Below are 27210 nucleotides of genomic sequence, written 5' to 3'. Positions count from 1 at the left end.
ATATAACATTTGGGTTGTAACCTAGAGATGAGTCGTTTTCACAACAGTTCGAATTTAACCAGTTTAAATTATACCCCAAGCTACAAGGTTAGATCTCACGGAATACAGGGAGAACGAGCCATTTGGATACAGAACTGGCTCAAAGTAGAAGACAGAGGGTGGTAGTGGAGGGTTGTTTTTCAGACTGGAGGTCTGTCACCAGTGGATTGCCACAAGGATCAATGTTGAGTCCACTACTTTGTCATTTACATAAATGATTTGGATGGGAGCATAAGAGGTACAGTTAGTAAGTTTGCAGATGACATCAAAATTGGAGGTATGGTGGACAGCAAAAAGGGTTACCTCAGATTACAACAGGATCTTGACCAGATGGGCCAATGGGCTCAGAAGTGGCAGATGGAATTTAATTCAGATAAATGCGAGGTGCTGCATTTTGGGAAAGCAAATCTTAGCAGGACTTATACACTTAATGGTAAGATCCTAGGGAGTGTTGCTGAACAAACAGACCTTAGAGTGCAGGTTCATAGCTCCTTGAAAGTGGAGTTGCAGGTAGGTAGGATAGTGCAGGCGGCGTTTGGTATGCTTTCCTTTATTGGTCAGAGTATTGAGTACAGGAGTTGGGAGGTCATGTTGCAGCTGTACAGGACATTGGTTAGGCCACTGTTGGAATATTGCGTGCAATTCTGGTCTCCTGCCTATCGGAAGGATGATGTGAAACTTGAAAGGGTTCAGAAAAGATTTACAAGAATATTGCCAGGGTTGGAGGATTTGAGCTACAGGGAGAGGCTGAACAGGTTGGGGCTGTTTTCCCTGGAGCGTCAGAGCTTATAGAGGTTTACAAAATCATGAAGGGCATGGATACGATAAATAGGCAAAGTCTTTTCCCTTAGGTCGGGGAGTCCAGAACTAGAGGGCATAGGTTTAGGGTGAGAGGGGAAAGATACAAGAGAGACCTAAGGGGCAACCTTTTCACACAGAGTGGTATGTGTATGGAATGAGCTGCCAAAGGAAGTGGTGGAGGCTGGTACAATTGCAACATTTAAGAGGCATTTGGATGGGTATATGAATGGGAAGGGTTTGGACGGGTTGGACCGAAGGGTCTGTTTCCACGCTGTATATCTCTATGACTATGAATTTGAATTTTACTGTTTTGACAACAATGAGACGATCTGATGTTTGGAGTATAAAAAGCCGGACAGTTAGGCAGAGAAAGAGCACCTGCCATCGAAAGACTGCTATTCAGAACACACACTAAAAAAGGTACCTTTATCATCTGAAACACCTTTGCAGAAGACCGAAGACAACTTAGGGTGATCTACAAACAGGGGAAGATTGATACCGGAAATGACAGCCACTGTTTGGTTTTGAAAAAATTGAGTTGCTGTAAATTTAATAGGGGCTCTATTGGATCAGTATATTGTTGTAGAGTGGGAGGCTTAGAGGTGTAAATAGGTGTTGTTCAATGCTAATTTTTGAAGTTAAAGAATAAAACAGATTTGTTCTTTAAATAGTGGAATTTGGGTAGTTCTCTCTCACTCATTCTTTAACAGATTACGAGGCAAGGTTGGCTTTTCTGCGAGATTGTTCTCTGTGCTAATTAAACCAAAGAACAAAGAATAAAGAAAATTTAGGAACAGGCCCTTCGGCCCTCCAAGCCTGAGCTGATCCAAACCTACTGTCTAAACCCGTCGCCCAATTCCTAAGCATCTGTATCCCTCTGCTCTCCACCTACTCATGCATCTGTCCAGGCACATCTTAAATGAATCTATCGTGCCTGCCTCTACCACCTCTGCTGGCAATGCGTTCCAGACGCCCACCACCCTCTGTGTGAAGTACTTGCCACATGTACCCCCCTTAAACTTTTCACCTCTCACCTTGAAAGCGTGACCTCTCGTTATTGGATCCTTCACCCTGGGAAAATGCTTATCCCTATCTACCCTGTCTACACCCTTCATGATTTTGAAAACTCAATCTCTTTGCTTCTAATGAAAACAATCCTAACCTACTCAACCTCTCTTCATAGCTAGCACCTTCCATACCACGCAACATCCTCGTTAACCTTCTCTGCACCCTCTCAAAAGCGTCCACATGCTTTTGGTAATGTGGCGACCAGAACTGTACACAGTATTCTAAATGCGGCCAAACCAATGTTTTGTACAATTTTAACATGACTTGCCAGCTCTTATGCTCAATACCCCGTCCAATGAAGGCAAGCATACCATATGCCTTCTTGACCACTCTATCCACCTGTGCAGCAACCTTCAGGGTACAATGGACCTGCACTCCCAGATCTCAGTGCCCATCAACTTTTCCCAAGGCTCTTCCGTTCACTGTATAATTCGCTCTAGAATTAGAATTGCTACAATGCATCACCTCACATTTGTCTGGATTGAACTCCATCTGCCACTTCTCCGCCCAACTCTACAGTCTATCTATATTCTCCTGTATTCTTTGACAGTCCCTTGTGCAGTCTGCTACTCCACCAATCTTCATATGATCAGCAAGTTTGCAGATGACACCAACAGTGCTCTCTTCCAGATCATTTATGTATATCACAAACAACAGTAGCCCCAACACTGACCCCTGTGGAACACCACTGGTCATCTTTCTCTATTTCGAGAAACTCCCTTCAAGTTCTACTCTGTCTCCTGTTGCTCAACCAGTTCCTTATCCACATAGCTAGAACACCCTGCACACCAAGTGACTTCACTTTCTCTAATAGTTACCATGGGGAACCTTATCAAACGCCTTACTAAAGTCCATGTACAGGACATCAACAACCCTTTCTTCATCTATCAACTTGGTCACTTCCTCAAAGAACTCTATTAAGTTGGTAAGGCACAATCTCCCCCGCACAAAACCATGTTGCCTACCACTGATAAGCCCATTCTTTTCTAAGTATAAGTAGACTATATCCCTCAGTATCTTCTCCAGCAACTTTCCCACTACTGACGTCAGGCTCACTGGTCTATAGTTACCCGGAATATCTCTACTACCCTTCTCGTACAGGGGTACAACATGAGCAACCTTCCAGTCCTCCGGCACCTCACCTCCGGCAGAAGGGTTTACTGCTGTATCATAACACCAAGAGTCTTTTCCCTAAGGTGAGAGAGTTCAAAACTAAGGAGCATATTTTTAAGATGAGAGGAGAAAGATTTTGAAAAAAAAAAGACATGGGGGCAATTTTCTTTTTTTACACAAAATAATTAGAGTGGGGAATGAACTGCCAGAGGAAGCAGTGGATGCAGGTACAATTACAACCCTTAAAAAACATTTGGATAATCACATATGAGTACATAAATAGGAAATGTTTGGAGGGATACAGGCCATACACATGCAGGTTGGACTATTTTAGTTTGTAAATAGGTCAGTGTGACTAGTTGAACCAAAGGGTCTGTTTCCATGCTGTATGACTGACTCTACAAATGAAGTATGCACATTGACCGCTAATCAAATATGCAGTCAAGTATAATCAACTTGATTGATTGCCCATTCAAAAATCACAATAGAAAAAGTGAAAGTAATAAAGCAACACCAAGAAATAAATATAGCAATCTCAACTTCTCACCCGAGTAAACCTTCTCCTCAGAGTTTGGCTATGTATATGAAAATGAGAACATTTCCAGGATTATAGACTTTACTGGTTTGTATAGAAATGAAATAGTCAGAAACAAACTTTGCTGAATCCCTTTAGATTTCCTCTAAGCTGTAATCAAGCTACAAGCTCATGACCATCATGCTGATATGGATAAACAATATTTTTCAAAGTGAAAATTGTAGTCAAGATGTGTACAAAGTCACTCAGGTATCTTGCAAATTGCAATAATCATTAAACTATAATTGTAAGGATCACAAAATTAATACTTATTTGTCCATTCAATCTATGCACAAAGCCTCTGGAAGCTTTCCAAACACCACCTTTCCCAAAGTTATTTTCAACAAATTACTGACAGGTTTATCTTTATGTCACAGCACTGGTTGAGTTCATTCTTCCTGGCTAAATAACATCTAAGTGACAGCAACTGAAGTTATAAAATATGCCAAATACTTTCTCTCCCCCTCACCCTCCACCAAAGTATTCAATTACTCTTGACAAACTCTTCACAAACCCCAACAGATCAATGACTGAATGTTGAAACTTGAGATTTTACTTCAACCAGTTCCAAACCCTTTGTACAGGAGAACAATTAACTATGAGCTGATTCAAAGCACTAAATCACATTATTTTACATCGCACTGTCCTTAACACTCGAACTGTCCAATTACTTATGCAGTTTACAGCAACTGTGGCTGGGATTTGAAGACAAACCAAAACGTATTTACCTTGTTATGGACCCAGTGGTTCATTTTTAAAATGGTCTAGACTACAAAATTTATTCATAACCTGATTACAATATTAAAAAATTCTTATTTTAAACAGCCGTAAAGGGACTTTGTAATTAAGAACAAAAACCATCTGGAATCTTCTCATGTTAATTCAATCTTAATGCATTTACTGAATAGACCATTTAAGTAGCGATTGCAAGTATTTCTGAAACAGATTGTGAATAATTAACAAAAGGAAATTAAAGTTTTAATTTTGAAACAACAGTTTATTTGCTGAACACTGCAATAAAAGATTTTGTAATAACAAAGTTAACACGGAGGATGCTGAATTTCTCGATTTGAAACATCAAAAATTCACTTGGCGCAATGGACAAAACTTCATACTGCAACAAGTCAAGTACGGCACTAAAGAAAGAATTCTATTAAACATTTTAGACGGATTGCAATGGGCAACCACAAACAGCTGCAACTATGTATCTCAGTGCTGACAGAGAAATTATGGATGGGCTCCCAAGTAAAACTTTAAAGAAAACGTAGACTCACCTCCCCAATCCAGAAGGATACTTTATCGATTTTGTAAACAGATACAAATGTGTCTACATAGTAAAGGAGGAACACATTATGCAGAATGGAGACAAACAGAGATAAGGAACCATACAGCACTGCTGTAGGTATACTCATGCAGTTCACTTGTCTAATTCCCATGACTTCAGCAGTCCATTGCACTCTAGTTCAAACTTCTTCGCAGTCATTTCATTTCCGTCTTTGGCAGAGGTGTTTCAAATTTACACGAGCAGCCAGAAGCTTTCAATCCCTGGTAACCTATGAACAGTAATTCAAAGATAACAATATTAATATGTTCATCAGAATACGAAATACTCCATAACATACTGCACAAGATTTCACTCACCTATTTACCTTGTGCTTAATGGCTTCAAAGAGCACATGGTTAAGAAATGCTTTGGTTTTAAAACACTCAGCGCAATTTCTTGCCCCTCATTACCTGTGATCTACATCAGTCTTACAGCCAACCCAATCAGAGGTTACAGCCCTCCATCGACTCTGGCCTGATATACTTCAAATTTTAATTCGCTCCACCAATGCCAGCTGCATTAGTAGGTGTCATGACCTTGCCACTAATTTCCACCTTAAATCTGGCCTCTCTACATCTTTCATCATTTAAAATAATCTACAAAAAAGTCAATTCACTGACAAACCTTTGATCATTTGTTCTAATACCCTATTATACTGCTAAGTTGTGTTTGCTGCCCTTGTAAAGTACTACGTGGCACCTGGTACATTAAAAGATCCTATGCAAGTGCAAGCTGTTAATCACAATGATTGGAAAACTGCTATTTAAAAAATTGTAGTGACAAATCCACTAAAACAAAAAAACTGCTGGAATTATAGTTGAATTACATTACAATATATCACAGTTAAATTAACCTCAAACATTTTTGAACAACACAGTGAAGCATTGTAAAATAAGATCAGTGAAACACAAGAAGATAATCTGATTCTGCAGAATTCAAGATCACTGATATCTCAACAAACACTTCGAAGTTCCAGAGACTGCCACAGTTTTTCTGGGTGGGGGGGGGTGGAAACATTCCTCTTGTAATGATAATCATGTATTTCATGGTAACCATGTCTTTTAATTCTCTTTTTCTGTAATCTGAAGATAAATATCAATTTTTGAAATCAAACTCTCTACAGTCAAGGAAAAATGCTACACAGCTGTATTCTTTACTTGGACATGGGGGACTTGTCAATGGATGTGAAACACATTCTGAATTTTGCTATCTTCCATCTGAGACAGGAAATACTCCAAACAACATGCTTTTATCTCACTCAATCTCGTTGCCAAAGCTACATGCTTTGCACAATACAATCTGACCACATGCTCAAGAGGAAAAGACAATGGATAAAAATTCAAACAAATGCAATGCATCCAAAGAGACTAATGCTGTCATAGACATTCTGCTCTAACAACTGAAACAAGCCCTGAACAAGATAGGGGTGTTACCACTAAAGAAAGTGTGGTACCATATTAAAATACTCATATGAACAGCATTTGCAAATGGCAAGCTTCCAGAAAGATTAACTGGCACAACTTCTGAGAAGTAATATTATTTTCAACATCTCTTCTCTTAAGAAAATAAAATCTGGATCTTATTTAGTATATTTCGCCTCCTCTATCTGGATAAAACCATGCATATTTTCACTCATGCAAGGGACTACTAAAAAAATTGTTTATTTGATTTTTTAAAAACGTTTGAAGCAAAAGGGAGAGTTGATTTTAAAAATGTTCCCATTGGGAAGATTACTTAAGCTTACATACTTTATGCTTGTGTGTGTTTTTTTAAAATGACTTGCGATGTGTGCAAAATGACATTTATCGAGAACCTTTCTGAAAAATTCGGGTTGAAAAACATGGTCAACAACACATTCTTAGCACTTGGCCCATAACATCACAAGTGCATATCTGAGTACTTCTTCAATATTACGACAGCTTCTGCAATCATCACCCTTACTGGCAGAGAATGCCACATTCGCACCACCTTCTGGGTGAGAGATACTTTCCTCTCAGCCCCTCCAAACCTCCTGCCACTTACCTTAAATCTAGGCCCATTAACCAATGATCCCTCCATCAAGGTGTAAAATTCCTTCCTGTCTACCCCCCTCAATTTTATACATCTCAATCATGTCCCCTCTCAGTCTCTCCTGTTCCAAAGAAAATAACCCCAGCCTGTCCAATCTCTCTTCATATCAGATTTTGCAGCCCAGGCAGCGTCCTTACAAATCTCCTCTGTTGTTCAGTGCAATCACATTCCCATTAAGTGGATTCGAGAACTGAGGTCTAACCAATGTTATATCCAGTTCCAGCATGCCCCCACCTCCTCCACTAACTCCTCCCACTTCCTTCTGTACACAAAAGGCCGCTCCGATCCTCAGTGCTTCCCAGGGTCCTCTAGTTCTTCCTGTGTTCTCTTATGTTGTTTCAAAAACAGATACTTGCCAGCAAAACTCAGCAAGTCTGGCAGCATCTGTGGGGAGAAAAGGCACCATATTTGTAACTTTAATTCTGTTTTCTTCCCACAGATGCTACCAAGACCTTTTGAGTTGCACCAGCAATTTATGCTTCTGTTTCAGATCTCCAGTATCCACAGTTCTTTCTTTCATATCCTTATCTTGTTGTCCTTCAAAAATGCATCATTTCACAATTATCCAGACTGAATTCCATTTGCAACTGATCAGGATGTCGTCCTATCGCTATCCTACTCACTGTTTATATCCACCAACTTTCGTATCATCCACAAACTTACTGTTCAACTCCACTACATTCAAGTCTAAACCAATTATATATACCACAAAGAAAAAGGGCTTAAACAGTGAACTCCACTGGACGCGGATATGCGGTCAAAAAAACACCCACTTAACCTTCCCTCTCTACTTCCTGCCACTCAGTCAACTCTGGATCCAATTTGCCAAATTTCCTTGGATCCCATGGGCTCTTACCTTTACTATCAGTTTCCCATGCAAGACCTTATCAAAAGCCTTACTGAAGTCCAAATAGACAGCATCAAATGTATTGTTCTTATCGACATACCTGTTTACTGCTTTGAAAAATTCAATCAAGTTGGTTAGACCCTGCCCTCCCCTTGACAAGACTATATTGACTATTTCAGATTAACCCCTGCCTCTCTAAGTGCAGATTAATTCAAACAAAGAGCAGCATAACTTCAAAAAAAACAGAAGGATCACTGGGCACCCAAGGCCCATTATGTCTGAGGAAGTAGAGTCACAAAATTTGAAACAAGATATTCACTTTCCTGCCTTAATGAACTTTAAGAGTCAACAACATTGTTGAGATCTAGAGTTACATATAGGCCAGATCAGGGAAGGATGGCAGATGCCCTTCCCTGACAGATATTAGAGAAGTAATAATCGACAATGGTTATATCATTGTCAAAAGGGTAACATTTCATTCCAAATTTGTATTGAATTCAAATTTCACCCATGTCCCCAAAACATTAGTCTTGGGTTCTGGAGTACTAGTTCATTAGACATTACCACTACATCGCGACTGTCCGCAAAATAAGTTTCAATAACAAAAACAGCCATTTTGACCCATTATATATGAGCATGACAGCTCTCTTACCAAAGGAGAAAGTGAGGGCTGCAGATGCTGGAGATCAGAGCTGAAAATGTGTTGCTGGAAAAGCACAGCAGGTCAGGCAGCATCCAAGGAACAGGAGAAGGGCTTATGCCCGAAACATCGATTCTCCTGTTCCTTGGATGCTGCCTGACCTGCTACGCTTTTCCAGCAACACTTTCAGCTCTCTTACCAAAGACAACTACTCAAATTCAAATTTCCTTGAGCCTTTTAATGCTTTTACTTAAAATTTCCTCTTAAATGTCATAACCAAATTTGTTTCAATATCAGTTAATCAAAGCATTCCTTCTACGTCTGATATGCTGTCCAGGGAGGCAGAGTCAGGGAAGAATGGAGCTTGGGCAAAATGCTACTGTGGTACTGGCATCTATACTAAACCACAAAACCTCATTCAGGAGAAGACAGAAGGATGATTGGAATAAATTTAGTGCAACAGATAACACCCTTTAGACAGCTGCACCTACCTCAACATCTAAATTCAACATCTTCAATATTTATTCTCCCATTCGTTTTGGTTCTTGTTGCATTAGGTGCCACTTCTTTGTGTGAGGCAGGCAATCTGTTGCCTTGGTTATTTTTAACATGCACAAAAGTAATCCAGAGTGACTCTCCTGCCAATTTTCCTCTCTGCTGAGAAAGTGCTCAGCTGCTATCCTATGCTTCGAAGTAAATCAAGTCTTCCCCATGTTCCCCTCAATGTTATACACATAATGCAATTGCTGCATGTTTCAATTTGTATTCAAAGGTAACCTTTTCTAGTCGAATTAAGGGCCAACTCCTCTTCCTATTTGGTCTGGACAGTCTATTTTTAAACTGACACACAGTTCAATACAAGTTTTCTTGGAATTTTGTGCCCTTCAAAGGTTATATTTTATTTTAAACTGTAATTCTCCAAAAACATTAACAAATTCAACAAATTTCCTTCATACCAAGTGAAGACGACACCCTTCAATTCTTGCATTTATACCACAAAGTGAGATTCTTAAAAATATAGTCACCATTGCAGTTACTGCATGGACAACACACAAAATAAAATCTCAGGAATGTTTATTAAAAATATTCTTGAGGAAACAAGCTAATATTTCCCTTGCAGATAACATACAAAAACACCACTGTACTTAAAGAACCCAAGACAGAAAACGCACAGTAGGTCCATCAGTTTTTAATCAAAATACCACAAGGTGGTCATTTGGTCCATGTAGTCCACTCCACATTCGATACGATCATGGCTGATCCAATCATCCTCAACTCCACCACCCTGCCTTTTCCCCATTACCCTCGATTCCTTTACTGATTAAAAATTTCTCTCAGCTTTGAACATACAAAAATGACTTGGGCTCAACAGCTTTCTGCAGAGACGATTTCCACAGACTGACCACCCTTGAGAGAATTTTTTCTCTTCGGCGGTCTTAAATGGGTGACTGCTTTTTCAGATTATGCCCTCTGGTCCTCGGCTCACCCACAAGGAAAAACAAAATCCCCTCAAGTATCCTGAGAAGTCCCCTAAATATCAATAAGGTCACTTCTCATTCTGCTAAACTCTAGACAGTATAGGCTTAACCAAAGCAACCCTCCCTCATAATAAAAGCATTCCACACCTCAGATCAATCTAGTAAATCTCCTCTGGACTGCCTCCAAAGTCAATGTATCTTTTTCTCGGTAAGGGGACCAAAACTGTGCACATTCCAGCTGTGGTTTGACCAGCATCTCGTACAGTTTTGGCAAGTCTCCTTATTTTTATACTCCATTGCCATTGAAGTAAAAGTCAACATTGCATTTGGCTTTTCTATCGACCCTGAATTTTGGATCTTAACTTTTTGCGAATCAAAACCCCTAAATCCCTCATTGCCGCAGCCTTAGGAGTCTTTGGCCATCTAAATACAGGTCTGTTATAATGCAACAGTCGCGTTCCTCTACAACTTCACGCTGGAGAGGATCGCTACACCCGTTCAGTAGAAAGTTTGTGTTATCCAAACAAAATCCACAATTCGTCAATCGTGTTATAGCCAATTTGCACTAACAAAACACATGTTAAAGCAGAACAACCTGCAATATTCAACTCTTCGATTCTTCCTGCCAAAGTGAATCACCTAGGTTTTCCCACATTGTAGGCCATCTGCCAAACGTTTGCCAACTCATTTATCTATATGATGCGGTAGACTTGTATGTCATCCTCACTACTTGCCTTCTACCTATTTTTGTGTTATCTACAAACTTGGCGATAGTACATTAATTTCCATCATACAAGTAATTAATATATACTGTAAATGATTTGGCCCTAGCACAGATCCCTGTGGCACTCCACTAGTTACAGATTGCATTCCTGAAAATGCTCCCTTTATCTCAACTCTGTTAGCCAATCCTCTACCTTTGATAGTGTATACCCACACTCCATGGTTATTATTTGGTAGGCTGATATTTAGTGCCTTATTGAATGCCTCTGGAAATCAAAAAATGTTACATCTATTCGTTTCCCTCTCTGCTTGTTACCTCCTCAAAAATTTACACAGCATGATTTCCCTTCATGAAGTAATGCTGATTCTGCTTTGTGTTTCTAAACTCTCTGCCATTACATCTCAATGACAGATGTCAAGCTAAATAACTTATATTTACCTGTTCTTGTCTCCATCCCATTTGAACAAGGAAGCTTTCCAATTCTCTGAGGCTTTTCCTGAATCAAAGGACTCTTGAAAGATTACTATCAGTGCATCCATTACCTCTGTCACTACTTCCCTGAAAGGTCCCCTGGATGTGAGGGGTTAACAGCTTTTAGCACCATAAATACAATAACTACCACTTGTCCTTTTGTGGTAGTGATTGTATTTACTTTCGGCACCACAGCTCCCATTAGCCCCTGATTTAGCATCCTTGCAGTGCAATTAGTCAGGGAAAAAAAAAGTCATGTTTCAGGTCAACCCATTTACCAGAAGTAGGTACACATGGGTATTTTCAATGTGCAAGTATTAATTTGTTCTTCTGGTTCTGCTCCAATTCTATCCTTGCTGACCACTCATTGCCCAACCTTCTGGAATTTCAATTTGCCTCAGTTCTGCTGCATGTATCCTGATATGCACTAAAATAAAAGCAAACTACAACAGATTTTGGCAATCTAAAATTTTAAAAAGTGCTGGAGAAACTCGACAGGTCTGACAGCAGAGAAATTGAGTTAACAGAGTTCCTATACAACCCATCTTCAGAACTATTGTTACCACGACTACCATTCTCTTCGTCTCATGAATTTCTATAGCTCTCTATCCCATCATGCATTAAGTTCTAGATCTTTGTTCTAGTCGATAACTTCCCTATTCCCACCACAATTTTGAATTTTATATTCAATGAATTGTAAATAGGAGAACACAATTCATTTTTATAAAGTTAAAAACCACACAACACCAGGTTATAGTCCAACAGGTTTAATTGGAAGCACAGTAGCTTTCGGAGCGATGCTCCTTCATCAGGTGGTAGTGGAGGGCTCAATCCTAACACAGAATTTATAGCAAAAATTTACAGTGTGATGTAACTGAAATTATATATTGAAAAATTGATTGTCTGTTAAGCCTTTCATGTTAGAATACAGTGATAGTTTCACTTCTTTCATGTGTAAATCACAAAACCTCTTTTTTAAAAAGTTGCATTCTCAGGTTAGCTGTTAGCAATGGTGATAGCTAGACAATGTGTTAAAGGTGTTGGCCCCCTGTGTTCTCTGTTTATTCCAAATCATTTTTATAGAGACATGGAGTCTATTTACTAGTCTAAATGTGAGCTGTTTGAGACCAAATAAATGTGGACAGTAAACTTATCCAGAGTAATATTTGGAGGACCTGAAATTCATACATTTTTGGGTACAAAATTCTACTTGTTCTTCAGACTAACACTTTAGCGTTGATTTGAGGCTGGAGGAGAGAGAGAGACCAGCTCAGTGCCATTTCACTCTTTTTGCTCATTTTCTTTCTTCTTCTTGCTGCTACTCTTGTTTATAGCAGGAGTTTAGGAGAGAAAGAAGTGAGTGGTAGAATCAGACAGAGAAGTGGCTAGCAAGTGGTAAGCAGAAAAAATTAAAATTTTTGGCCAAAAGATGATTTTTACACAAGATCAACTGTTAAGACTAGAGTATATTAACTACTTCACCACACATCTCAGGTAATAAAATGCTGCAAGTAACTTTGTTTTCCAAACCCTTTTCCATTTTCACAAAAAATTGTCCCAAGGGATTGAGATACAAATCAGAAAAACAAAATGGATGCCAAATTAATGATTGGTATTAGGAAGGGTTACCCAAGAGCAACATTTTTGAAGAGGTTGGAGAGGTAACAAGATGTAGGCAGGGGGAGGCGGTGAGGAGGAGAGCATTTACAAGGCTGGAGGAAACATACATTTATAGAGAAGAAAAAGCCCATGAGGGATTTACAAACCAAGTTGAAGATTTTAAATCAAAGAAATGAAGAGTTACAGTTGATCAACACTGGATAATATCAAATGTGACGTGGTATGGGATAACACTCTGGTCAGCCTCCCACCATCTCTTCGCCATAGACAAAGTATGACTGCTCACAACCTCCCTCGTGCCTCAATGCACTCTCAATCATGATCCAATCTCGATAGCTCCCTTATTCATTCACCTCCCCAATCCCACCCAATTCAGGGACTCTGCTTCTTTGATCTCTTGAGCATCTCTATTCTTAGTGAGCTAAGCCCCCTATATCCCTCACTCTGGAATTCGCTATCTAAACACACTTATTACCCACTTATTACCCCCCTTGATACTCTGTAAAACTCAGCTCTTTGAATAGGTTCACTGTCATCCCTTGACCACTATATTGCCTCCTTTGGCCAAGTATTCACTTTTTGATTACAGTTTAGTGAAACACTTGAGAATTTGTTACGATGTTAAAGGTTGAATATTATTGTATTATTACTGTTGCAATGTTTTCTCAGCCATGAAATGCTAGACAATCTCAGGAATAAAATCCTGCAACTCCAACCCACTGTGAACTTTTGGTCACAACACTACAACAGCCTCGTTCACCACTATCCTCAAGAACAATTAAGGATACAGAAAATACTGGACTTAACAGTGACAATTTTAAAATAATAACACATTCAAGGGACTTTACAAAAACATATTAAAGAAAGCAATATTCACACAGGCGCCCAAAGGCTTGGTAAAAGGATGTTTAAGATTTGACATAAACAAAGAGAATTCAGGTTTTGGAAAAGACTTCCAGAGCAGAGAGCATAGGCAGCTGGACTCAAGGCCACCATTAGTGCAATTAAGATTGGGGATGCACAAGACATCAGATTTAGATAAGCATAGATAACACCCAGCCAAGACTATATCAAACTGCTTCTCGGAAAACATTCAATGTCTTGGCCTCAACTGCTTTCTTTGATAGAATTCCACAGGCTCACCACTCAGAGGAAATTTCTCCTCATCTCAGTCCTAAATGACTGAAACAATGGATCTGCCCAGGCAATAAAGTTTGTGGATTTTGGGCAGAAGGTGTAAGTGGGCTGTGTGGAGTACAGGAACTGTCAGTAAAGGCCTGCTTACTCTCACTCACTTACCCTAGTTCCTGGTCCAGCTAAACTCTGATGCTAAAATTCTCAACCTTATGTTAAAATTCCCCCTTGGCCATGCTTCCCAGTGTTTCCAAACACTCTAACCTCAAGAGCTTTGTGCACTCCACCCCTTCTGCCCCACAACTGGCAACTGTATTATCTGCTGTTTTGACTCAGTGCGCTGAAATTCCCTCCCAATTCCTTTCTATTCCTTAATCTCACTATATGGGTAAATACAAACCATGGATAGGTTCAAATGGAGACTTGGCCATCATCAAGAACATAGAAAATAGACCATTACAGCACTTCAGCCCTTGATGTTACTCCAACCTGTGAAATTAATCTGATATCCATCTAACCTACACCATTCCATTATTATCTGTATCAATGTCCAATGCCCATTTAAATGCCCTTAACCTCAGTGAGTCTACTACTGTTGCAGGCAGGCCATTCCACGCCCCTACTACTCCGAGTAAAGAAACTACCCCTGATATCTGTCCTAAATCTATCACTCCTCAATTTAAAGCTACGTCCCCTCTTGCTAGCTTTCACCATCTGAGGAAAAAAGGGTTGACAGCGAGATCCTACCTAACCCTCTGATCATCTTATCTGTCTTGATTAAGTCACCTCTCAACCTTCTTCTCTTCAACGAAAACAGCCTCAGTTCCCTCAGCCTTTCCTCATTCGACCTTCGTTCCATTCCAGACAATATCCTAGTAAATCTCCTCTGAACCTTTTCCAAAGCTTCCACATCCTTCCTATAATGCAGTGACCAGAACTATACGCAATACTCCAGGTGCGGCCTTACCAGTGTCTTATGCAGCTGAAGCATAACCTTGTGGCTCCGAAACTCAATCCTCCGACCAATAAACGCCAACATGCCACATGCCTTCTTAAAAACCCTATGAACCCGGGTGGCAACTTACAGGGATTTATGCACCTGGACATCGAGATCTCTGTTCATCTACACTGCCAAGAATTTTACCATTAGCTCAGTCTCTGCATTCCTGTTACTTCTTCCAAAGTGAACTATCTCTCACTTTTCCGCATTAAACTCCATTTGCCACTTCTCAGCCCAGCTCTGCATCTTATCTATGTCCCTCTGTAACCCATAACATCCTTTGGCACTATCCACAACTCTTCCTACCTTGGTATCATCTGCAAATTTACTAACCCATCCTTCTACACTTGTATCCAAATCATTTATAAAAATGACAAACAGCAGTGGCCCCAAAACAGATCCTTGTGGTACACCATTGGTAACTGAGCTCCAGAAAGAACACTTCCCATCAACCATCACTCTCTGTCTTGTTTCAGCTAGCCAGTTTCTGATCCAAACCACTAAATCACCTTCAATCCCAAAACCCCATACTTTATACAATAGTCTACCATGCAAAACCTTATCAAATGCCTTACTGAGGTCCACATATACCACAACAGCTTTACCTTCATCCACCTGCCTTGTCACCTTCTCAAATAACTCAATAAGGTTAGATTAGATTAGATTACTTACACAGTGTGGAAACAGGCCCTTCGGCCCAACAAGTCCACACCGCCCCGCCGAAGCGCAACCCACCCATACCCCTACACATCTACCCCTTACCTAACACTACAGGCAATTTAGCATGGCCAATTCACCTGACCTGCACATCTTTGGACTGTGGGAGGAAACCGGAGCACCCGGAGGAAACCCACGCAGACACGGGGAGAATGTGCAAACTCCACACAGTCAGTCGCCTGAGGCGGGAATTGAACCCGGGTCTCTGGCGCTGTGAGGCAGCAGTGCTAACCACTGTGCCACCGTGCCGCCCATAGTGAGGCATGACTTATCCTTCACAAAACAGTGTTGACTATCCCTAATCAACTTACTCCTCTCTAGATAATTATAAATCCTACCTCTTATAACCTTTTGTCAACATCTTACCCACAACTGAAGGAAGATTCACTGACCTATAATTACTAGGGTTGTCCCGACTCCCCTTCTTAAACAAGGGAGCAACATTTGCTATCTTCCAGTCTTCTGGCACTACTCCCATCGACAATGATGACATAAAGATCGAAGCTAAAGGCTCTGCAATCACCTCCCTGGCTTCCCAGCGAATCAGAGGATAAATTCCATCCGGCCCAGGGGTCTTATCTATTTTCAGACCTTCCAAAATTGCTAAAACTTCCTCTTTGTCAACCTCAATCCCACCTAATCTTGTAGCCTGCATCTCCCTATTCTCACTAACACTACCCTTTACCAATGTGAATACTGATGAAAAGTATTCATTAAATGCTTCTTCTATGTCCTCAGATTCCATAAACAACTTTTCACTAGTATCTTTGATTGACCATAACCTTCCTCTAGTCATTCCTTTATTTCTGATATACCCATAAAAGGTATTAGGATTTTCAAGTAATCTTGATGTTGAGGAAAACCGAGTTATTGTAAGACAAGGCACATGCAACAAAAGACAGTGTCGTCACTCAGCCCTCCAACAGCAACATGGTGTGGGATATTTGCAATTGGACCAGCAAATCAAGACTTAACATCCAAGTGAGATGACCTTAATTTAGATAATACGCCATGATGTGGAGGTGCCGGTGTCGGACTGGGTGGACAAAATTAAAAATCGAAGAACTAATATCTTTGCCAAACACTTGTTTAAAGTAACAGAAAAAATCCATAATCACAAGCTCTCTCTCCAATTGCTCAACGTCAACACAATCTTGTTGAATTCCTGTGAAGTACCTCAAGTACTTTTGTGTTAAAAAGAAACACATAACTGCAACTTTTTGCTAAATGTCTGCACCGGATTACAAATATAGAAACAAGCTGACTAAAATGAGGATCTTGAAAGTGATTATTCAAAAGCAAGATGTCTCCTTTAACTGACAACATGCAATTTTCTGCAAGAATCTTTAAAACAAAGACTCGATTAGAGAGTATTTACTCTTTGAAAATACGTCATCATTGGAAAAGTAACACCAGTCTCCCATCCTTCGTAACTAATATTAGGTCTCTTCTCGATGTCACAATAGTTATCATACATTCAAATTAATAAATCTAACTTAAGGGTTCCAATGACAATTTACAATTATATAAAATGAGAGATCACTTAAATGCACAGTACAGAGGAGAAGAATTGAAAAATTAAACAAGTGTATTTGCTCTGTGAAGAGGATTTTGAACAAAGGAAGCAAATAGGGGAGGGTATATATAGTTTGACAGTTGAGGGCAAATCAGCAGAGCTGCGGAAGTAGCAGGGACTAAGCAGTGCGAAAATTTAACAAGTGTTTGAATGATTTCACCACAATCAGAGCAAAATTACTCTTGCCCAATTGCTGCAAGGCATACATCAGTGAATACAATATACATAAATACAAATTATATAGTATAAACAATTTTTAAACTACCACAAAGGAACAAAGAGAAGGGGAAGTTAAAGGGAAGCATGTCATTCTGCATGCAAATAGTCACTGCTACAGAATTAGCCAAATATTTTGCTGCACAGCTAAACTTCTCATTTCTGTGCAGGAATATATATTTTTCAGTAAGTATATAGAAGAATGATCTCTTCTCAGCCTCGAGCTGCAGTAACACAAGGAGATCAGAGCAGACACAGAAACTCTCCAGGCCTTTACTGGTATCTATCCCCAGAGCAAGGGCCTTGGCCCTCACTAATCAGCTTCTTTCTGTCCAAGTTTTCCCGTACGTGCATCATTGGAAAACGACTGAGGGAAATACTCCAGACCTCCAATGGAGTTCTGAAAAGTCAGAGCTCAAACCATTAACTCTGTTTCTCCCTGCATAGATGTTGCCAGACCTGATGAGCTTTTCCAGCCTTTCCTTCTCCACCCTCCACATTGTCTGTACATTACTCCCTTCTCTTTACCCCATGCCCCCTCCAGCATTTCTCTCTCCATACCCCCATTGCTTCTCACCTTAAGGAACCTATCCCCTACCGCCCCCCTCAAATCCAAAGTTTGACTCTTGACACAACACAATCCCACCCTCTGGGGCTCTCTCTCTCTCTGTTACCCCAATTCCACATATTTATGAGCTCTCTCCTTCCTCAGAACCCTCTCCCTAACAAATTGCCAGAGCCCTCTCCACTCCCCAAACCCCCTCTCTCCTCCCAACACCCACGTATCCCCAACATCCCCCTCCCTCCCAATCACTATGGCCCCCTTGTCACCGCCAAACCCTCCACCCATTGTCCATCCAACACCCAACCTCCAGTCCAGTCCAGTCCACTCCAGTCCAGGACCATCCCCCACGACCCCCCTACTCCCCAAACAACCCCCAGGAGGAGCTCTCTCTCTCTCTCTCTCTCTCTCTATACACCCCCACCTCTCTGTCTACAGCCCATGGCCCCCATTCTCTCCCCAACCCCCCACAACTCTCCCCAGGCCCCCAAAACTCCACTCCCCCCCCCCCCCCAGCCCAATACCCCAAACTACCCTCAGGAGGGCCCTCTCTCTCTCTTCACCCCCAAATCTCTGTCTACACCCCCCCGCTCCCGCTCCCTTCTCTCCCCCCGACACCCCCCTCCCAGGTTTCCCCAACCCCCACTCTACCTCGGTGCCCCTCACTCCCCCGTCCCCCGGGTGGGAGCCCCTGAGACCGGTTTAAATCCCAGTTTGAGGGCGGCTGCTCCGTTATCTCTCACCATCCAGTTCCCCTGGGGTCTGCTCAGCCCAGCTCCGGGCGGCGGCGGCGGCGGCGGCCTCCTCCTCCTCCTCCTCCTCCTCCTCCTCAGCCGGGCCCGGTTTTGCTGAGGGCACTCGCCGTCCCTCCGCCTTCCCTCATCTTCCCCGCGCTCCGCGGCCGGTCTTTGAGCTCGCCCCCTCCGCCCTCACCCATTGGTCACCATGGCGTCCGTGCGCACGGGTACCCGGTCCCCTATTGGCCGAAGGCCCGTCAATCGGATCGTCCACCCCGCCCACCCATGGGGCGTCCGCGCATGCGAACTGACGCAGCGGGTGCTCTGAGCCGCGCGCGCATGTCGGGATTGCGCGTGCGCGACATGCTTTGATTGACAGCCGCTGCAGACGTGGCGATCAGGGTCTGAGTGTAGTTGGAATTGGGATCTGCAGAACTCACGGTGAACAGGCTGCAAGGAGATGAATGGAACAACAATGCAGGAGAAACCAAGGAATACAGTCAATCATTCGCACTAAACCCCCAAAGGAGGACCAAAAAAAACCCGTTGTCTTTTTATTTCTAACTAAAATTTATGACACTTCATGCTGCTTTGCAAAGATTCCATGAAATAGACTGAGATCCCGCTCTAACAAACAAATACCAATTTCTGCAATGATTTCAAAGAACATAAAAATGACTTGCACTGATGTAGACTCTTTCATGCCGTCCTCAAGCTGTACATTGCTTTTGAACACTACTCACTGTTGTAAATTCAATGGAATTCACTTTCAATGACTAATTTGCTGATGCCTGCGCAAATCCAGCTTTCTCGTCCAGAAATCTGAAAGCATCACATTTGGGAATAGCGTCATACTACGTAATGACTCAACGACAGAGTGTTGATCAAAATTTGTGGGAAATATGCACATGAATTACTAAACCGCGCCTGTCAGTTTGCCCTTTCTGATTTAAACATTTCCTGCGTGGAGCTGAATCACACAGACCAGGGACTGGGATTTCACCTTCTGAGACAGCCAACGCCTAATTATTTGTCTTTAGATTTGTTCAGTTTGTTATGACACTCATCTGAAGCAGGTGGGATTTGAAACTGTATCTTCTGGCTCAGTTGGCACTATACAGACTCAGAGCTGAAAATGTGTTGCTGGAAAAGCGCAGCAGGTCAGGCAGCATCCAGGGAACAGGAGAATCGACGTTTCGGGCATAAGCCCTTCATAAGCCCTTCCTAAGGGCTTATGCCCGAAACGTCGATTCTCCTGTTCCCTGGATGCTGCCTGACCTGCTGCGCTTTTCCAGCAACACATTTTCAGCTCTGATCTACAGCATCTGCAGACCTCACTTTCTCCTCAACTATACAGACTCACACCAGAACAGCCACTTAGATGAGATAACAGTACCACGCCATTCCCACCTGCTTATTTTGGTGCCAAGTTTCCAGAATTTGCCTGGAGACCCCAGCAATGAAAGATTAATCTCTCAGACACAGTTACTTGCAAGACAGGAGAAAAGAAATTAGAGGGACACTGGAAAATAAAAGATTTTGGAACATTCTTCATTAAAACCAAGGAAAAAATTATCTTGAGTGGGTGGATGGTTAGAGGAAGTAGTGCATGACATGAAATCCCCAAGGAGAGGTGTAGCCAGAGTTGGCAACTTCATTTCCAACTGTACTGCAATATGAGTTAGCAGCTTGACAACAGCAAGGGAACACATGGGAATGAAAATGAATTTGGAACAAACTGCAGATTGCAAACTGAGATTAAAAGGGATGCCATTTTTATTATATCGCTGGCCAGTTATTCATTGTGGGAAGTGAATGCAAATCTAAGAAGCTAAGCGATAGCCTCCTGATCGATTGAATGGTGGAGTAGGTGCAAAGGGCTGAATGGCCTACTTCTTTCTGCTTGTATGTTGTATGGCCCTCATTGGATAAAGTCTGCTACTTAGACCATACAGGGATGCTCCTTGGTAATTTGCAGTATTGTTTGTATCTTGGGGCTGTTGATGGGGCTCCAGTGGTGAAGGTTAGTTGGTTTCAGGGCCCAAACTTTTGCTGCACTGTTCTTGCTGTGGTAGTTCATAGCCTCACAACAGATAAAGTTTGTCATGAGAAACCTGGTGCGTTTCACATTCCTTAATGCACAGGATGTCAGCTGAGGCATTTGTATCTGAAAGGTTGTTCCATATGGGGTGTTCAGTGAACAGCAGGCAAAGGTGGATTGAACAAGCCACAAATGAAATGTGAATAAAATGGTTTCAACCAACTTCTCGGTTTCTACTATTCGGCAAATGTGTGGGGGAGTGATTTTGCAATAACTGGAAGCCAGGTGAAAGAGGCTACCAGTCAGTTATGATGCACATTATTTCATTCAATTAAGTATCAACTAGGCATGTGTGTCTATGTGTGTGTGTGTGCGCGCCCACGTGTGTGTATGTGTGTTTGCGTGTGTGTGTGCACGTGTTGAGTTATGCCAATCGGGTGAGATCTGGAATTAATTATAGATTAACTTATTGTTTGAGAGCTTGGGTTCTAAACTGGAGGAATGGTGTATAGCTTAAAGTTTGACTTGTATTTCTATGTTGTTTGTGTTAAGAGATGGGAAGACATAGTTCTAGTTGAGAGTTTGAGTGCTGGAAACTTTGTTTATACAGTGATTATCCAACAAAATGGAATCATGAACCAATCAAAACCATACAACAAAATTAAAGTGATACATAACAGTTAATATTAATAAACAACAGTCTTACTTAAACAACCAAAACCAGAAACTGCTTGAGAAACTGAGCAAGTCTGGCAGCATCTATGGAGAGAAAACAGACATAGTGTTTCGAGTCCAATGACCCTTCTTCAGTTTAACTTACTGCAGCTTAGCCCCTCCAGCCCAGTGCAGGAAAATTAGCAGCAAGACATTGTCACCAGAGTTGAAAAATGTTATGCTGGAAAAATACAGCAGGCCAGGCAGCATCCGAGGAGCAGGAGAATCGACGTTTCGGGCATAAGCCCTTCTTCAGGAATGAGGCTGGTGTGCCAAGCGGGCTGAGATAAAGGGTAGGGGGGAGGGAATTTGGGGGAGGGGCGCTGGGAATACAATAGGTGGAAGGAGGTGAGGGTGATAGGCCGGAGAGGGAGTGGGGGCGGAGAGGTCGGGAAGAAGATTGCAGGTCAAGAGGGCGGTGCTGAATCCTGGGGTTGGGACTGATAAGGAGGGGGTAGGGAAAATGTTGAAGCTGGAGAAATCTACATTCATCCCATGTGGTTGGAGCGTTCCTAGGTCGAAGATGAGGCGCTCTTCCTCCAGGCGTCGTGTGGTCAGGGTCTGGCGATGGAGGAGGCCAAGGACCTGCATGTCCTTGGCGGAGTGGGACGGGGAGTTAAAGTGTTCAGCCATGGGGCGGTTGGGTTGGTTGGTGCGGGTGTCCCAGAGGTGTTCCCTGAAACGTTCCGCAAGTAGGCGGCCTGTTTTCCCAGTGTAGAGGGGACCACATCGGGTGCAGCAGATACAGTAAATGATGTGTGTGGAGGTGCAGGTGAATTTGCGATGGATTCAGCACCGCCCTCTTGACCTGCAATCTTCTTCCTGACCTCTCCGCCCCCACCCCCTCTCCGGCCTATCACCCTCACCCTCACCTCCTTCCACCTATCGTATTCCCAGCGCCCCTCTCCCAAATTCCCTCCCCCCTACCCTTTATCTCAGCCTGCTTGGCACACTAGCCTCATTCCTGAAGAAGGGCTTGTGCCCGAAACGTCGATTCTCCTGCTCCCCGGATGCTGCCTGGCCTGCTGTGTTTTTCCAGCTCGACATTTTTCAACTCTGGTACTCCAGCATCTGAGTCCTCACTTTCTTCAAGACATTGTCACCAGCCTTGTTCTATCTCAAACATTTTCGCTGCAGCCTGGTGGAGTCCTCCTCTTAGAGTTCCTCTTTAAATATATCTCATCAGGTCTCCTTTGGTCTTTAATAGCATTTGGCTCTTTTATTAGATTAGCAATGCTGAGGTCTGGACCAATTGTGGAGACATGAGTTCTCAGCACTCCAAAGTCATTGAAAAAAAAAATCATAGAATCATAGAAAGTTAACTGATTGGACCTCAATTAGTTGAATGGGAAAAGAGGCTATTTGAAATTGGAGAACTCAATGTTGAGTCTTCCGGGCTGTGGGCTGCCCAGGTGGAAGATGAGGTGTTATTCCCCCAATTTGCAGTTTGGATCATTGTGGCAATGGAGGATGCCAAGGATAGTCATGTCAGAGAGGGAGTGGGAAGGGGAACTAAAATGGGTGGTAACAGGGAGGTCTGGATCGCCCCTGCAGGCCCGGTTGCCATGGTCGGCCAACTTTTCCCTAAGTTTACGTTTGGTCTCCCTGATGTAGGGAAGACCACATCAGGACTACCTGATGCAGTAAACTAGTTTGGAAGAGAGGCAGGTGAACCTCTATCTGAACATGGAAGGACTGTTTGGCACCCTGGATGGAGGTGAGGGGTATGGTGTACTGGCAGGTTTTACATCTATTACGGTTGCAGGGAAAGGTGGAGGGGAAGTTGAGGAGTGGTGCAAACCAAGGACTGTTGAAGGGAATGGTCCTTGTGGAAAGCAGAAAGAGGTGGGTAGGGAAGATGTTCTTGGTGGTGGGGTCTAGTTGGAGTTGGCAGAGGTGTGTAAGGATAATGCATTGGATGCGGAGACTGGTGGGGTGGTAGGTGAGGACAAGAGGACTCTGTCTTTATTGTATTTTGTGGGCGGGGTAGAGCAGTGGATTGGGGAATGGAGGTGATGCAGTGGAGGGCTGTATAGATGATAGAGGGAGGAAAAACACATTGTTAAAAATACATGGATATCTGGGATGCTTGGGCGTCCAATCTTGTTTATTTTTCTTGAGCATAGATTTCTTATATCCAGGCACTACAGAGCCATCCCAAAGCAGAAGTCAACATCGTGAATGGTATCATCACGTCGATTGGTTTGCACAGACCCCCAGAAGTGCAGATCGAATTGGAAGGAAGTTGGTGTCAGCTGAGCAAGAAGCTCTACTGTGGAGACATTGCAACCTTTAGCAAGGCTTGAACCTCTGTCAGGTTGTTGTTGGGGTGCCAGGATCTTTCTTTCTGATGTTTGAAAGGGGACCATTTCAAAATATTTCTTGTGTGATTCGTTCATGCTTTTCTGTTCTGTAATAAACTTTTTTCTCTCTGTTAAAAGTATAATGGCAGCCGCTTGTGAAAATATTTTGTGCCTGACAATGCTGGCGATCAAAAAGAAAAATATAAAATCTGTTACAATCTAGAGCTGTACAGCATGGAAGCAGACCCTTTGGTCCAACTTATCCATGCTGACCAGATATCTGAAATTAATCTAATCCCATTTGCCAGCTTTTGGACCATATCACTCTATGCCCTTCCTATTCATATACCCATCCAGATACCTTTTAACTGTTGCAATTGTACCAGCCTCCACCACTTCCTCTGGCAGCTCATTCCATACATGCACCATTTTCTGCGTGAAAAAATTGCCCCTTAGGTTTTTAAATCTTTCCCTTCCCACCTTAAACCTATGCCCTCTCTTTGGACTTCTCCATCCTATGGAAAAGACCTTGGCTATTCATCCTATCTATGCCTCTCATGATTTTATAATCCTCTATAAGATCACCTTTCAGCCTCTGAAGTTCTAGGGAAAATAGCCCCAGCCTATTCAGTCTCTCCCTATAGCCGAAACTGTCCAATCCTGACAATATCCTTGTCAATCTTTTCTAAGCCCTTTCAAGTTTCACAACATCCTATATTGTCTAACAAGTCAGGTCTCACTCGGGGATTTAAGGTGTGCAGTATTCTATAAACTGGGATTACAACAGCAGATCAGAACAAATTGTGTTCACAGAGGATGGCTTCTCAAGGAAGGTTAGGGATTTGTAGTAAATGCGAGTTTCACCAGCGAAGCCCACATACAGTGATTTGAGAGTTTCCTGTGAATAATGATTTCTGGGAGGTTTTTATTTTGTCAATAACACCAAGACAACCCTATTATTGTCACCATTATCAATCACATGGAACAAGACTAACCAATCCTAGGTGGTATAGAACCTTGTGGCTCTTGTGGTACTGTCCCTACCTCTGGGCCAGGAGATCCAGTTCAAAGTTCCATCTGCTCCAGAGGTGTGTCATTAAAAAGTCTGAACAAAACATCCACATTGAAAATGTGAATTATACCTGGGAGACACATTGGAACTTGACTATTGCTGAAACGAGAGACAAGCTGTTTATTAACAGGATTCTGAAGAAGAACCACACCAAACTTGAAATGTTAACTCTGTTTCTCTCCCCTCAGATGCTGCCAGACCTTCTGAGTTTCTCTCGTAATATCTATTTTCATTTCAGATTTGCTGTTGAAGCTTTGCATCTTTCACTGGTTGGGGCAAGAATTTCAAAACGCCAAACGTCAAACGATCATAACAATTTACATGCTGGAGAAAAGGATGCTGATTGGGTGGGAAGTCAGTTCTGATTGGCTGAGGCATTGTCATGGCACCTAATTCTCCCCAGTACTTTATAGCTTTTCCCTGATGATCCAACAATGCTTTGAATTAAACTTTCCTGATTAAATGCTGAAGTTTTTGTTTTTACGGAGGGCTTTGGCAGAATCTAAATCGGTTTAGAAACAATACAACCAACACCAATCCCTCCTAGTGGTAAATGTCCTAAGTACACAGTGTAAATAAAAATAACATTTTACAGAGTCATATAGCACAGAAGAGTCCCTTTGGTCCATCAAGTCTGCACTTGACTACACCATTACCCACACTCGTCCCATTTTTAGTACTTTTCAGTGGTTAGCACTGCTGCCTCACAGCACCAGGGACCCGGGTTCAATTCCAGCCTCGGGCGACTGTCTGTGTGGAGTTTGCACATTCTCCTTGTGTCTGCGTGGGTTTCCTCCCACAATCCAAAGATGCGCAGGTCAGGTGAATTGGCCAAGCTAAATTGCCCGTAGTGTTTGGTGCATTAGTCAGGGGAAATGGATCTGGGTGGGTTACTCTTCGGAGGGTCGGTGTGAACTTGTTGGGCTGAAGGGCCTGTTTCCACACTGTAGGGAATCTAATCTAGTTACAAAGGTTATGTTACAAATTTCATTTCAAAGTTGTCATGCTTAAGTATTTCCATAGATTTTGTTTCCTTAAATATTTTCTCATCTTCTTATATTTCCTTCCATGTTCTTCTGGCCCAAGAGAAAGAACCACATGGAAGTTCTGTTTTCACAACCCAGTCATTGTTACTGATCTACTGACCCCAAGGAAGTTTTTCAGTTTGATTTACCCTTGGATGTTTCTCTTTCTTGCACTCCATACCACCTACTTACCACAGAAAGCTGTGGGGGCAGAGTCCTTGTGTTAAATTAAGGCTAAGGTAGATAGATCAGTTTGATCAGTAAGAAATTCACCAAAGATCCTCAGACAGCACCTTACAAACCCACAACCACTTCCATGTAGAAGGACAAGAGGAGCAGATATATGGGAACAGCATCCCCTGCATGTTCCCCTCCAAGCCACTCACCATCCTAACTTGGAAATATATTGCTGTTCCTTCGCTGTCATAGGGTCAAAGTCCTGGAATTCCCTTTCTCAGGACATTGTGGGTCAACCCAGAGCAGATGGACTCAGCAGTTCAAGATGGCAGCTCACCCCCACCTTCTCAAGGTACAACTAGGACAGGCAAGAAGTGCTGGCACAGCCAGCAACACCCATATCCCACAAATGAATTAAAAAATGGGAATCAAGGGCTATGAGGAAAATGTAGGAAAATGGATATGAGAAATGTTGGATGAGCCATGATGCTATTGAATGACAGAACAGGCTAAAGAGGCTGAATGACTGCTAGTCTTCCTGTTTTTTATGGTCTTTATCAGTGACAAATCTGAAGGTGCTTTTCAACAGTGTTGCCAGACTAAAATTGATCGTGAGCTTAAGATTGAGGTATTGGGCAGGAAAGGTAAATAACAAGTGCCTTTTTAAAAGTTGCAACAGTCCTACTCTCTCAGTAGAGAGAGAGAGAGAGAGACAAAAAGTTGTGGTTCAACCTAAGAGTCACCGCGTCTCAGATGCAGGGAGAGGTTGAGAAGGTTGGTCACCTCAGCTGGTGCAGGAATTGTCCCACACTGTTGGTCTCAGAGTGCTCCTTGTTGGGATATTGTGGATGTAGATGCAATCATACACCCACACTCTTCACAGTCCTCTGGGCAATTAAAGATGGGTAATAAATGTTGGCAAGCCAGCAAAGGCCACATCCTATGAATGAATAAGACAAAAATATGGAATATGACAAACAGCGAGGAAAAGGCCTTCTTGCCCGTTCCATATAATTGTGATGTCGTGTGAATCACAAAGGAGCTCTCACCATACCCGGAGAGCACGTGCAGACCTGGGGTTTCTGCACATTCGTACTGTAACCTGCCTGAAATTGCCCATAGACAGTGCAAAGGATTTCAAAACCTAATTAGGAATGGGTAATAGCT

The 27210-nt window shown here is 42.4% G+C and overlaps 1 protein-coding gene across 1 annotated transcript in view; it reads right to left on the bottom strand.

Annotated features, from left to right (window-relative positions):
• Nucleotides 1-18769, bottom strand: part of slc68a1a (solute carrier family 68 member 1a) — a 44158-nt gene extending 25389 nt beyond the window's left edge. The window contains exons 1-2 of the mRNA XM_043713064.2: nt 18718-18769; nt 4870-5148 (exon numbers count right to left, since the gene is read on the bottom strand). Of these exons, the coding sequence (XP_043568999.1) occupies nt 4870-5031 (162 nt within the window). The 5' untranslated portion in view covers nt 5032-5148; nt 18718-18769. The remainder of the gene's footprint in view (nt 1-4869; nt 5149-18717) is intronic.
• Nucleotides 18770-27210: the final 8441 nt, after the last annotated feature.

Source organism: Chiloscyllium plagiosum, unplaced genomic scaffold (genome assembly GCF_037043375.1).
Source record: "Chiloscyllium plagiosum isolate Xiang-an unplaced genomic scaffold, Cpla_swu_hap1 HiC_scaffold_22, whole genome shotgun sequence".
In the NCBI taxonomy this organism is placed as follows: Eukaryota; Metazoa; Chordata; class Chondrichthyes; order Orectolobiformes; family Hemiscylliidae; genus Chiloscyllium; species Chiloscyllium plagiosum.
Note: the sequence above shows the minus strand (reverse complement) of the source record. Positions and strands in the feature narration are given on the sequence as shown.